Source organism: Micropterus dolomieu, linkage group LG12, assembly GCF_021292245.1.
Source record: "Micropterus dolomieu isolate WLL.071019.BEF.003 ecotype Adirondacks linkage group LG12, ASM2129224v1, whole genome shotgun sequence".
In the NCBI taxonomy this organism is placed as follows: domain Eukaryota; kingdom Metazoa; phylum Chordata; class Actinopteri; order Centrarchiformes; family Centrarchidae; genus Micropterus; species Micropterus dolomieu.
Genome location: NC_060161.1, coordinates 37,588,694 through 37,601,714, shown reverse-complemented (window position 1 = coordinate 37,601,714; position 13,021 = coordinate 37,588,694). Strand labels below are relative to the sequence as shown.

At 41.8% G+C, this 13,021-nt stretch overlaps 1 protein-coding gene across 1 annotated transcript in view; it reads right to left on the bottom strand.

The window, feature by feature from the left end:
• Positions 1–672: 672 nt before the first annotated feature.
• The window catches only part of LOC123979983 (zinc finger protein 420-like), a 27,603-nt gene continuing 15,254 nt past the window's right edge, over positions 673–13,021 (bottom strand). The window contains exons 3-4 of the mRNA XM_046064095.1: positions 11,967–12,108; positions 673–2,487 (exon numbers count right to left, since the gene is read on the bottom strand). Of these exons, the coding sequence (XP_045920051.1) occupies positions 1,708–2,487; positions 11,967–12,108 (922 nt within the window). The 3' untranslated portion in view covers positions 673–1,707. The remainder of the gene's footprint in view (positions 2,488–11,966; positions 12,109–13,021) is intronic.

Genomic DNA, 13,021 nt, shown 5'->3' with positions numbered 1-13,021 from the left:
AGGCCACCCGTTGAAGCCATAGTAGTTTATTGGTGGCCTATTGTTATTTTCATCGTTATTATGGACAAGCAAGGTTATCTATTTTATGTTTATCTTGTTTCAAATAACTGTTACATAAAAGTTTTTGGAAATTGTATCTGATCCTCCTCATCCTAATTAGTTCATCCTCACAGGTAGTATTAGCCTTTACGTGGAAAGGCTACAGCTTGCGAATTTTTTTATATTTGAATGAGAAATTAGTGAAATAGTTTAGTTTCATAGTAGTATACCATTTAAGCTCACCCTACAATGATAGGAATTCTTTAAAAAAAACAAAAAAAAGACACTAAAATCTACAACAATGTACCATTAATAAACTGACACTTTACACAATAAAATGAAAATTATGAATTTAGGGGCCTTCTGATAAACGGTTTCAGACAGCTTTTAAAATGGCCACACTTAATTTACCCTATATTGTAGAATATCACGATACGTTTGAAATTGCAATAAGATCGGCTAGACCCTTTTTTCACATGCTGTGCTCCAGTAAAATGGTCAAGAACCCTTGATGTCATTTTTGGGCTTTTGGGCTCCGCGGTCAAGTTAGCGATAATAAATATGCATGTCCGGTAAAACTTTCAGGTAAAACAGAAAAACAAAACAACCAGCATGACTGATGTATCGGTTTATTAAGGATGTCTACAAATGTTGCCTATAAAATGGATACAACAGAATAAAATATCACAATACAAGAATACAGAACAATAAAAGAATGTGGGCATGGATATTCATAGAAACATAAACATCAATAAAATGCTTATTTTTAAAGATTATTCAGCTACAATGACTAACTTATTTACCAATAAAATACTTATACTTATTTGTCCGATAACATGTTCAACATTTGCTGCACTGACCTGTGGTTACCTACCAGCTGTTTCTACTGTGCTATTAATTTATGTTATTGTCTTATATAGCCCCTACTCACGCCACGCCACTCGCTCATGCCATGTCAGCTTGTTCTTGCCTCTCAAAGTCTGATGTCGGCAGATAACAGCAGACTAATGTTACGTCACTGTGCAGCTGCAGCGCATCACGGTCTGTCTGTGTTTCGGTTGCTTTCCTAACTTTGTGCCTGTGGCTCAGTCGAGGTTTAGTTAAAACTCTGGACTAATGCAAGATGGAAAAAACAGTGGATTTACAGTGAAGCATCACATGTTCAGTCAAAGTATAAATAGTATTTTACATTTGAAACTGAATTAAAGGAAACCTGGAGTGCAGGTTGGAATGGGCCTGATTGGGCACCTCACGATTCGATTACGATTCAGACACTGCGATGAGATTATAAAACGATTATCGATGCATCTTGACGCATACGTTTTTTCTATATAGGATCTCCAGATAATTACTAAGCACTTAATTTGCGCATTAAAATCCAAAAGAAACATCTCCTAATTAGCTTAAAAGGACAAATGGTCCGGGGCTGCTTCCGCAAGATCCGCCTTTTGCGCTCCGTCAACATTACAGTTACTATTAACATAAATAATAGATGTTTTGACATTTGTTGACATCCAAGAATCAATTTTTTCTCCCACCCCTAGCTCAGACTAATGGAACCGTTGCTTCTCCAGATTGGCCCCCAGTCTTATCAGACTTTGAAGACTGAATTACAGAGACAGCATGAGGAGGAGGCTGGAGGAAACAACTCGCTTGTCTCAAAACTAACTAAGCAAGGTGACCGCGTTCATGGCGTTTAAGGTTTCTAAAATTAGTAAAGGTTTTCCCACATGTTTCACACCAGTACGGTTTCTCTCCAGTGTGAACACGTGTGTGTCTTTCTAGGTGACCTGATTGAGTGAAAGTTTTCCCACATTGTTCACACCAGTACGGTTTCTCTCCGGTGTGAATACGTCTGTGTCCTATCAATCCACCTGCCAAAGTGAATGTTTTCCCACATTGTTCACACCAGTACGGTTTCTCTCCGGTGTGAACACGTATGTGTTTCATAAGGTCACTAGATGTAGTGAAACTTTTTCCACACTGCCCACAGCTGTAAGGTTTCTCTCCAGTGTGAATACGTATGTGCAACTTTAGGTGACCTAATGTAGTGAAAGCTTTCCCACACTGTACACAGAGGTACGGTTTCTTTCCAGTGTGAACACGTTGGTGCAACTTTAGGTGACCTAATGTAGTGAAAGCTTTCCCACACTGCCCACAGCTGTACGGTTTCTCTCCAGTGTGAACACGTTGGTGGGCTTTTAGGTTATTTGATTGAGTGAAACCTTGCCCACACTGCCCACAGCTGTACGGTTTTTCTCCTGTGTGAACACGTTGGTGGGCTTTTAGAAAATCTAATCTAGTGAACGTTTTCCCACACTGGTCACAGCTGTATGGTTTCTCTCCAGTGTGAACTCTCTGATGACTCTTTAAACGTCCAGCTCTTGTGAAGGATTTGTCACAGTGGTGACAGCAGTGACGTTTGAGTCCCTCTCTTCCTCTCCGTTTCTATAGCAACAGACAGAGAGAAAGACAGTAAGGAAATGTCATGGTGGAGCGAGCCATCTAGAAGCAGCTGACACTAAGACCAGTATAAACCTGCTTCCATGAAGATTTGTATGGCGGGTGAGAACAGTGAACTTTTATGCGCCAGTCTGTTATTCTACAGCTGGTCTAACCAGGCGAACCACAGTAATAATTAGAGCCCGACCGATTTATTGTTTTGCAGATATTATCGGCCGAGATAAGCTACTTGCTGATTTATCTGCATTGGAGTTTATAACAGCCGATATTTGACTATTAAAAAAAGAGAAAGACGGATACTTCCCTCATGTCATGAGTGTGCTCTGCAGCTCCTCTTTTAACAACACTGCAGCACCACAGAACAAAACATAAGCTTACCGCAGTCTACCAGATCTCAGAGCGGCTCTGCCGGAGATACAGTGAGTAGCTCCCGTTAGCTCTTACACTCAGTGGTTTTGGTGTGTTGGTCATTTGTCACGTCAATTGCATGACTTAAATAATAATAAAACAAGCAACTATTCACTTCTCTTTGGAGACCAACACTTGATAACAAGCTAGGGAGAAGACGCTGGCGCTGTCTGTTTGCCGCTTCTCCAGTCAAGTTTTTAAGCAAACTTTTATTTTATTTCAACCTTTTTACTATTCAGGCCTCCGACCAGTGGACCTTTTTAAATAACCGTTTACTTTCTGCACCACCGAACTGTGGACCTTTCTGGATAGGTATTAGGTAGTTTGAGTCTAGCGGTGGCCTACCTGTTGCCGCTAGCAAAAACACCTGCTCGGAGACTCCCTGGTAATTGGTCATTGCCGCTGAAACCGGAAAATTTCCTCCTGGATAGCCTGGACTCAATTTTTCCATGCCATCGTACCAAGTGCTTCTGGGAAGCCTGAAACCACCCATCGGCGCTGCCGCAGAGTTGAAAATCCTTGTAGCTAGCATTCTGGCTACGTGGCTAAAAACAACCCGCACCTTTTCCACGCCACCGCCAGCACCACCACTATGTTGAGTTACTCCGTCAACCAGCTGGTGAATCTCAACAGTTTAATCACTGCAGTGCACGCTGGAGTGATTAAACAACTAGGACTTCTCCGCTTCAGTGTGCTGAATGGGAAACGTGGAGTGGACTCCAGTATGCTACGGCCAGTGCAAAGATTTGTTGCACCATCAAGTAGCAAAATCGTACTCTTAAATACACAGTCTATGGCAAATAAATTCTGCCTCATTCATGACTATATCCTGGATAAATGTCGGGATTATATGTGCATTATAGAGACCTGGCACCAACCAGATACCTTTTTTTCTTTAAATGAGAGCTGTCCCCAAGGATATAGCTACCTCCAGAAAGCTCGCAGCACAGGGCGTGGAGCTATCTCTGCAACCATTACCTGAACTGTCTTCATTTGAATGCCTTGCATTTAAATGTAAGTCCCCTTCCCCTGTGCTGTTCCTCCTCATCTACCGACCACCAAAACCAAACACATCATTTATCACTGAGATGTCAAATCTTCTCACAACTTTCTGCAAATCCTCCACTGCTGTTATAATTTTAGGTGATATGAACATCCACGTTAACACCCCCTCTTGCCGTTTTGCAGCTGAATTTCTTCAGCTACTGGACTGCTTTAACTTAAAACAACTTGTTGGTGTCCCCACACACACCAGGGGGCATTACCTTGGACCTGGTCATTACAAACTCTGCCCCTCTCACCAACCTGCAGGTGTATGATCTAGGTGTGTCTGATCACAAGGCCATTTCTATGGATTTGCCATCCCCATCCAGCCTTTCCAAGCCTAAGCGGAATATCTGTTTCAGAAATCTTAAAAACATAAACCAAGAACTCTTAGCAGCAGACTTTCAACATTTTTCCACACACTTTTGATCAGCCGACAAAGCAGTACTACAACAGCCATCTGAGCAGCCTCCTGGACCTTCATGGCCCTGTTAAAACAGGAACAGTCACCTTCACCCGCTCACTACCCTGGTTCACAGATGGGCTTCGTAAGATGAAGGCACCAGGGCGGGTCCTTGAGCGGCGTTTCAGAGCCTCTGGCCTCACTGTCCACAAACAAATTTACAGGGAGCAAAAACAAAAATATGCAAAAATCCTTCAAAGAGGCAAGGTCACAGTTTGACTCCGATGCCATCAGAAACAACCCAGGAAATTCCAAGTAGCTTTTTTCCACTATAAACCACCTTCTTGAACCACAATCCCTCCCACTTACTGCCACTACAGAAGAGCGATGCAATAAATTCATAGATTTCTTCACATCAAAAACTGCACATATTCGCTCTGCTCTTTCTGGTCCTCCCACCCAAACTGTTCCCCCAACTTATACCGTCTCCAAATCCCTGAACTGCTTTCCTGAGGTTTCATCAGAAGAGGTGCAGATCATCATCAGGAAGATGAAATCCTCTACCTGTCCCTTGGACCCTCTCCCAACATCCCTGTCCCCTGATCACCGCTGCTATAAATAATTCCCTCCAAACTGGTCACGTTCCCCCTGTCTTAAAAAATGCCATTATCACACCACGGCTTAAAAAACCCACTCTTGATCCGGAAGTCCTATCCAACTATAGGCCCATCTCCAATCTCCCCTTCATATCAAAAGTACTTGAGAAAGCAGTTGCCACCCACCTTCAGGACCCACCTCAAACATAATAACCGCTAGTAATTCCAGTCAGGTTTCCGCTTTGCCCACAGTTCAGATACTGCCCTAGTCAGAGTCCTCGACCTCCTCATATCATCTGATGCTGGCTCTCCATCCCTCCTCATCCTCCTTGACCTTTCTGCTGCATTTGATACTGTCGACCATGGCATTCTTTTAAACCGGCTCCACCTCACTACTGTACTAAATGACACTGCCCTCAGTTGGTTCAGATCATACCTCACAAACCAGACAGAATACATCTCCCTGGGCAACTCCAAATCAAATCCACACAGTTAGTTACTTGTGGTGTCCCCCAGGGGTCAGTCCTTGGCCCCATCCTCTACCTTACCCCCCTTGGCCAAATCATCAGCAAAATTTCATTCCACTGCTATGCCGATGACATACAGCTCTATATAAATGCCACAGCTGAAACCACACCCTCACACTCATCCCCATCAAAACTCACCACCTGTCTGGAGGAGATAAAAAGGCATGGAACTCTGCAGCTAGGATCCTGATGAGAGTGTCCACTCACTCCACTGGCTTCTCATCTCCACCCCCCCCCCCACCTCAAAGAATTTATCAACCCACAAAACACAACCCGTTCCCTTTGCTCCACTCACTCAAACCTCCTCCACATACCCAGAACCAGACTCAGGACAATGGGAGATGGGGCATTTTGTTCTGCTGCCCCACATCTATGGAATGCCCTCCCTGACACCTTGAGGGCACCTCAATCCACTGACAGTTTTAAAAAAGGCCTTAAGCCATTTCTTTTTAGCAAAGCTTTTGGTCCCCTTTAGATGTTTTGTTTTCTAAAGAACTGCATTTTTGTTTTTTTTTCTAACCTGTGGCACTTTGAGGTCTTTTGATGAAAAGTGCGTTATAAATAAAATGCATTAATAACAACAACAACAACAACAACCACCACCACCCTCTCATTTTTCACTGCCCTCTCCAGGCTCACAGCAGTGTGTTTAATGTTACGGAGGAGGCTACGCTGCTGACAGATGTGATTAAAGATTTATTTCTAAATGAATAAATGTAATAATAATGTATTTGTCAGCAGCTTAATAACGCCGTTCTGAGAGCCAACAAGTTGACAAAAAAATGTACACCCAACATCTCAGAGCCTGGAAAGTCACCTGCGCTACACCACCTAGCTTTTTTAAGCAATATCCGCATACAGACATTATAGGCAACCTGAAACTAATGTATGGTGTTCCTCTTAAACTTTGGCCACAGTGGTGCAGTATAGAGAGGACTGTAAAACAAGTCACATATAAACTGGGGAAAAGAGAGGCTACACATCCAGCCAACCAAACTAGACCTGAAGCAGCCGCAGGCTCCGTGAGTTAAATCAGCTGATGCGCCACAAAAGCCTTTAACTGATGTGATGGAACGCAGCGATCGATCAGTGACAAGTGATGTCAATAGAAAATAAAAATGTATAGAGAAGTGTTAAATGATACCAGAAGATGAAAGCAACAGAAAGCCAAGCTTGTGGTTTAAAACTTTTTTTATACAGTCTATGGTGCAGGCGTGCTCTTCTCTTTCTTTCAGTGTGTTGCTTGCATGTTTGGCTGCAAGCAAAAACATAAAAATACAATTTTTTTGCCACGATCTGGCTACAAAAACGAGTATTGTACTCAATACTGGGCTGTTTCGGTCAATACCTTAAAGGAGACCTATTATGCTTTTCAACATTTTATGACTTATCTACAATTAAGGGGCGGCTGTGGCTCAGGAGATAGAGCGGGTTGGCCGTTAGTCGGAAGGTCGGCGGTTCAATCCCTTGGGCAAGATACTGAACCCCAAATTGCCCCTGGCGGCTGTTCTGCTAGTGTATGAATGTGTGTGAATGTTAGTTTCCGTTTGAGACTCAGTGTATGAATGTGTATGACTGGTGAATGCAGATGTAGTGTAGTCGAAAAGACTAGAAAGGCGCTATACAAGTACGGAGCATTTACATTTACAATGTTATAATGTTGGATGTTCATGTTAAACATGGCCAAAGTTTCACAAAATGAGGTTACAGCATTTATAAAAGGTAATGTAGCCACACAGCCTCAATATTATGGAAGGTAAGACTACCACACATCTTGCAACGTTGATGTTAACATAAGTATGTTATCAATGTATAAACATAAGTATATTAACATGTTTTTGTGACATATACACAGCTTCAGACCTGATGAAGTATCTTGTCAAATCTCTTAATAGTACAATGGAGCAAGGTAAGTTAATGGTGTCCAGGTACATAAATGCAAAATGTAAGGTAAGATTTGGTAGGTGTACAATAAGTCTAATCACACTATCAACTGATATGAGGAACACGGTAGGTAAACATTAAGTGTAATATTAATGAATATTTTTAAATAAGATAAATGTGAAAGCTTTGAAATAATTACAAGTATATAAACTCATCAGTAAATATGTTGTCTCAGGTTGAAAATGCTGTATCCAGTGGGCTCACTGGCATTGCCTGCACAGATGAGCAGCGGCTCTGGAATGTGGGGACCCAGAGGAACCTCTGCCCAAAGCAGTTAATGGACATCACCTTTTCTCACCACCAAGCCACTGATGTGCTGCTGAAGTCAGAGGTAATGCCCAACCACTTACCTCTGCTGCCCACTCCTTCATTTTGCTCCCAGGATGAGCTGAGAGATGGTCTCAAGCATGTTCGACTACCTGTGTTTAGGTTAAAATTTTTCATAGCTAAATTACTAAATTATTTTCTCGCATACCAATACCACCAACCACTGATTGATTGGGAGATCACCTGGAGGGGAAGTCCTGAGCTGAGATGTTCGCCTGAGGTAAAGGGTCACGGAGGCGTTTCCGCTGCAGCCAGGTGGGAAAAGATGCCAATTTAATGTGAATTAGGGCTGGCAAATGTGCTCGAGTTAAGCAAAGAAGGAGAACGCAACGAAGATTAACAGCATCAGTGTGCAGGAGGTCTCAGAGACGCTATTGGTATGTGAGTGATTGCTTTGTTTAAGTTTATTTGGACTCCGGTTAATGATTTGCATGCGGCAAGATATAATGGCTTTTTTTTTTTAAAAGACCAGCGTGGCGCTTTTGAGATGCTGCTGTGCGCTTGTTTATTTTGCCTGCTTTAATTTAATTTATCAACATGGTGATTAGTTTAAGTGATTGTTTAATGGGCTTATTAGTCATGATAGCAGAGGATATTGGTGCTTTACATTATTACGTCATTCAGGGTGGAAATGTAAACATGATTCGTTTCGATTTCGTCAGTAGTCGATATAATGGTTACACTTAGACACATGATTAACTTGTATATTTAAGAGCTGTGTTTAAAGGTGAATTATTATTATTATTCGGATTAATCTTTATTCTTAGATGAACTGCTCTAGGTTTTTAGATGTGATTTAATAACTCTTTGATCATGTGTTTAGTGTGAAGCAAAAATGCTGACGTTGTACATTTGGAATATTATTCAAATAAGGGGCTTGGATAGTAAATCACTGCATAGAAATTAATATTGAGCTGATGTCGTTTGTTTGTTTTTTTTCTTCTGGTTGCATTTAAAGGTTATCAACCTATCAAACTCCATTGATGTATGAATTACAACTGATACAAGATACTTTGTAAATAATATGCTGTAACAAGAATAATTAGGGTTTAGGTAACTGGGGTGGTATGTAGAGTGTGTAGGAGAAGACTGGAACTATTTTAAATGTATTAAATCAGTTGTGTTGAACGAGAGATAGTTGTGATTTCTATTTAAGTAAACGTGTAATTTAAGATAAGTTGTTTAAAATTTGTTGTAAGAAGTTTGTTAGAGCTAGAGACATCTTCTACTGCCCTTTATGTACAGATAATATTTCATTATCATATGTAATAAACCAAGATGGAATTACTTTTTGAACTTGTTGACATGACTTGATCCTTCAAAATCAATTCTTAAGTTTTACAGTAAAACTACAGAGCTCACATTATATGGCTTTATAAGAAATAACAATTGACAGGTAACATCTGGTCGCAGTGTAAAGGTTTATAGAAAAACAACTACTTACACTATTTACACTGATTAGTTAAAGCAAAAACAGCTAAATGCATCAACAGATGTGAAACGCGCCTACAAATCAACAATCTCATTCATCCTCTACATCAGAAATGATGTCGCTTTTAAAATGGATAAAATCTTTTATCCATCTTTTATGGATAAAATCTTTTATCCATTTTAGTTTGAGATAGGATTTTGAAGTTTTTCAGTCGGCATATGACCCGCTCAACGTGGACACGAACATTGGCGATGCACCTAGTATTGGTGGTGTCTTCTTCAAAGTTGCATGCCTCTCATGGTGAATGCTGGAATGACAAGTTTGACCTCTCTTTCATAAAGGAGATCAGTGATGGTGAAGCCTCTGTCAGCCATTACTTCATCGCCAAAGGTGGTTGTTTCATTGTTGCGTTATGTACAATGGAGCTGGTTCAATGCATTGTGTTCCCATGTCAGAGGCTTCAGACTGAGTTGTGATTTAAAGCGTAGCTGTTGTCTGAGACAGGTGGATCCTCCCACTGTGTTTCTGCATCACAGTTCAGAGGCTTCTGGATGTGGTCACCCTCACAGTTCTCCACTTCCTCGCTGATGCTCATCGATGCATCTGTGGAAATAACATAACCATAAATACATATTTTACATTAGTATTTAAAATACATAATGAGAATTAATATATAATGGCAACTATAATTATACAGAACAGTGTGTGACAGAGAGATGCATTAAAAACAAGACAATATACAAAAAATATCTCTAATTTTAGCATTAATACAATGGTCAAAATCTGAATGAGAGATGTAGATAGCTGGCGTGCAAGCATCTGCAATCTCTCCAACTCCCAAGAATAATGTGAGCTATTGTAAGATTGTAATGAAGGAGCTCACATTATCATTTTAAATATGAAATATTTAGGTGGACAATAATAATCATGCACGATTCATTGTATTTTATTAACTGCTCGTTACTGTTCTGTAAATGTATTTATAGAACGGACTTCACAAATCTAACAAGCACATAGCTAGCTAAGTTAGCTTACCTGAATCTTTAGCGGGGTATCGTGGCCGAGCCATTTCTCAGGGTAAGGGTGTTCATCGGTCGGCTTCCCGTCCATAAAATGGTACGAACACACATATGGGCGCTTGGGTGGACACTTCAAGTTTAGCGCCTTCAGCCTGAGGTGCTCCTCCTCTTTAGGTGGTGGGTACAAACTGTAAAGTGCGCCTCAACACTCCGACCGCTTCACGTTGTGTTCATAACATCGTTGCTGCAACTGTTCTCTCCTCTTGATCCAATTGTTATGGCAGCCCCTAACCGAACAATTAATACTTGACATAACGTATTTTCTTCGTCTATTGTTACGGCTATACAGTGGTGGCTAGTAGCTAGCACGGGTTCCTCTCAGCAAGTAGGATGACAAAATGAACGCAATGGCGTCACCCTTGTTGCCGTGGGAAATAAGGTGAATAAGAACAAAAAAAGTTTTTAAACTTTGAATGGTGCAATGCTGCTATACAGGAGTCACAGAACTAAAATATTGGACTGGAAAAGCAGTTTAATAGGTCTCCTTTAAAGCAGCGATTTCCAAAGTGTGGTGCGTGCACCCCTCGGTTTCCGTGAGCAGCCTCTAAGGGGGGCGTGGCAGGAAAAATGTAATGGTGGTGTAGGCTAGGAAATATAGTGTAATAACTACAAATAAAATATTATGAATAATTAGCTCACAGTAAATGGCTAGTCACACAGCTCTCTCGCTCTCCAGGCTGAGCCACCTGAACTGTACTTGCAAATCCTCATAAGGATCCTCTTTCTCTCCATCTTATCTGTTTGAGGCTGTAACACGGGGGTGTTTTTAATGTTTTTTGGCCATGAAAATGATTCCCCCCAAACCTCTGCATGGTTCGGCACGCGGGTGAACTGTGGATTGATTGCAAAGTTTAAGAATCATAGTATGAGAAAAAGTTTTACTGCCACTGTTATTTTTTAAAGTAATAAATATATAACGTTACACTGCGATGCAGAGTTGCAGTGAAAAGACAGAGAAGATGGATGCATGCTGTGTTTAAGCGCAGTGAGAGTGTAGAGGGAGAGCGACTGATTTAAAAGCTGTCACTTTCAAGAGTGTCGCTGAGTGAAACCCAGTAGCTGTGATATCTGCCTTTTCACAGAAACACAAATCCGCTGCTCACTGGAGCAAAGGGTTGACAGGCTGTAAATAAACACGTAAAAAGAATAAAACTTTTAATAAATGTTTTTTTTTAAATGTAACCCTAACCCTGGTTCATCAGTCTGCAGTTTGTACTTACAAATAATACCATTAAAATCATGCCAATGATAAATTGTTGTGTAATTGCAGCTGTTTGACTTTAAAACCTGCAGTTCATGTTCGTTCCTGTCTCAGGTCATTCAGAGAATAATAACGCAGGCAGACTGTTTGTCACTCTGATAAACTCACCAACACACGAGGAAATATAATGACTGCTTCACTTTTCACCAGCATTGTTTCTGCTGCGCGCTCCCGACACAACACGGGCTGCACTGCGCATGCGCCGCGCGGAAAACTCCCAGAACAAAGAAAAGAGAAACGCTCGTGAGTTTTTCTTTCAGCTTCCTCTCTTCAAGATGAAAACAGGAATCACGGAGACACTTTGGAAATCAAACCACGTCAACACAAACCCTGGAGCGGGTTTTCAGGCTCTGATCTCTAACAACAGAATGAACGGATGATACACGGACCCTCGAGACTCTTCCTCGTGTCTTTAGTCTCGTGATGAAGTCATGAACACTGACCTGAACATCGGTGCTATCAGAGCACGAGGCTGCTGTTTGGCTCCTGCGGTCCGGGTTCTGGTTCTCCATCGTCCTGCAGGTCTCCGCTGTGACTGGTGGACCGTGTTGTCCTGGACTGAGTCTGGATTCTGGTCTCGGAGCTCTTCAGGCTGAGATACAGGAGCGCTGCGGGATCCCGCGGAGTGTTCTCGCGATGTCACGGCGTCTCGCCCCGCCCCTTAGTTACTGTCGCTAAGGCCGTTTAGAAACATGGCTCCTTGAGTTCAGGCAGAAGATGAAGTTTAGTTAGTTGGTTTCCTGAAACCAGCTGATCATATTTGATGTGTATGAGGGAGTGTGCTTCACACAGAGCAGAGTTTTAATGAAGCGCTTGTTGACAAACATCTGCTGCTTCTCTCGGCAGCTAAGAGAGTCCAAACACATCATTAACATCACAGTGAAGCTGTTTGTTCACTTAACGGGCCATCGTGTGTTTGTCCAGGTCGGCTCTCTATTCAAATGGGGATCAGCTGCTTGAAAAGGCGACTGATGCGCATTTTCACCTCTCTTCAGGTGATCAGCTTGAATAGGAGGCAGAGAGCTGAACATGTGGACATCAGCTGGCTATTCAGCTGCATTAATGAGCAGCCCAAACAGATGCAAACACAAAGCCACTGAAGGAAAACTGTGTGTTGTGAATGTAGCCTGCAAACCTCCTTAGTCTCCGTTAATACAGAAGAAATTAGAAATATAACAACAACATGTTGATGTGATGCTCATGTAGTGTATAATATATGTGCATTTGACGCATAATAGTTTAAAATAGCACTGTAGCAGCTGGACAGAGGGTCAGTGACCTAAGGGGAGAGCAGTGATTGATGGTTATGTAGGGACTGAACTGTTCTATGGAATTTGACCTCTGAACCCTTGTTTTGTTACCTCAGAATAGTACTGAACCCTTCTATGGTACCTAAACACATCCTATATAAGCTATGTTTGATGTACAGAGAGACAGAGTGGCCATCGGGCTGGGTCTCTCTCCAAGCTGCTGCAGAGCTTGTAATTGATGCTGAACT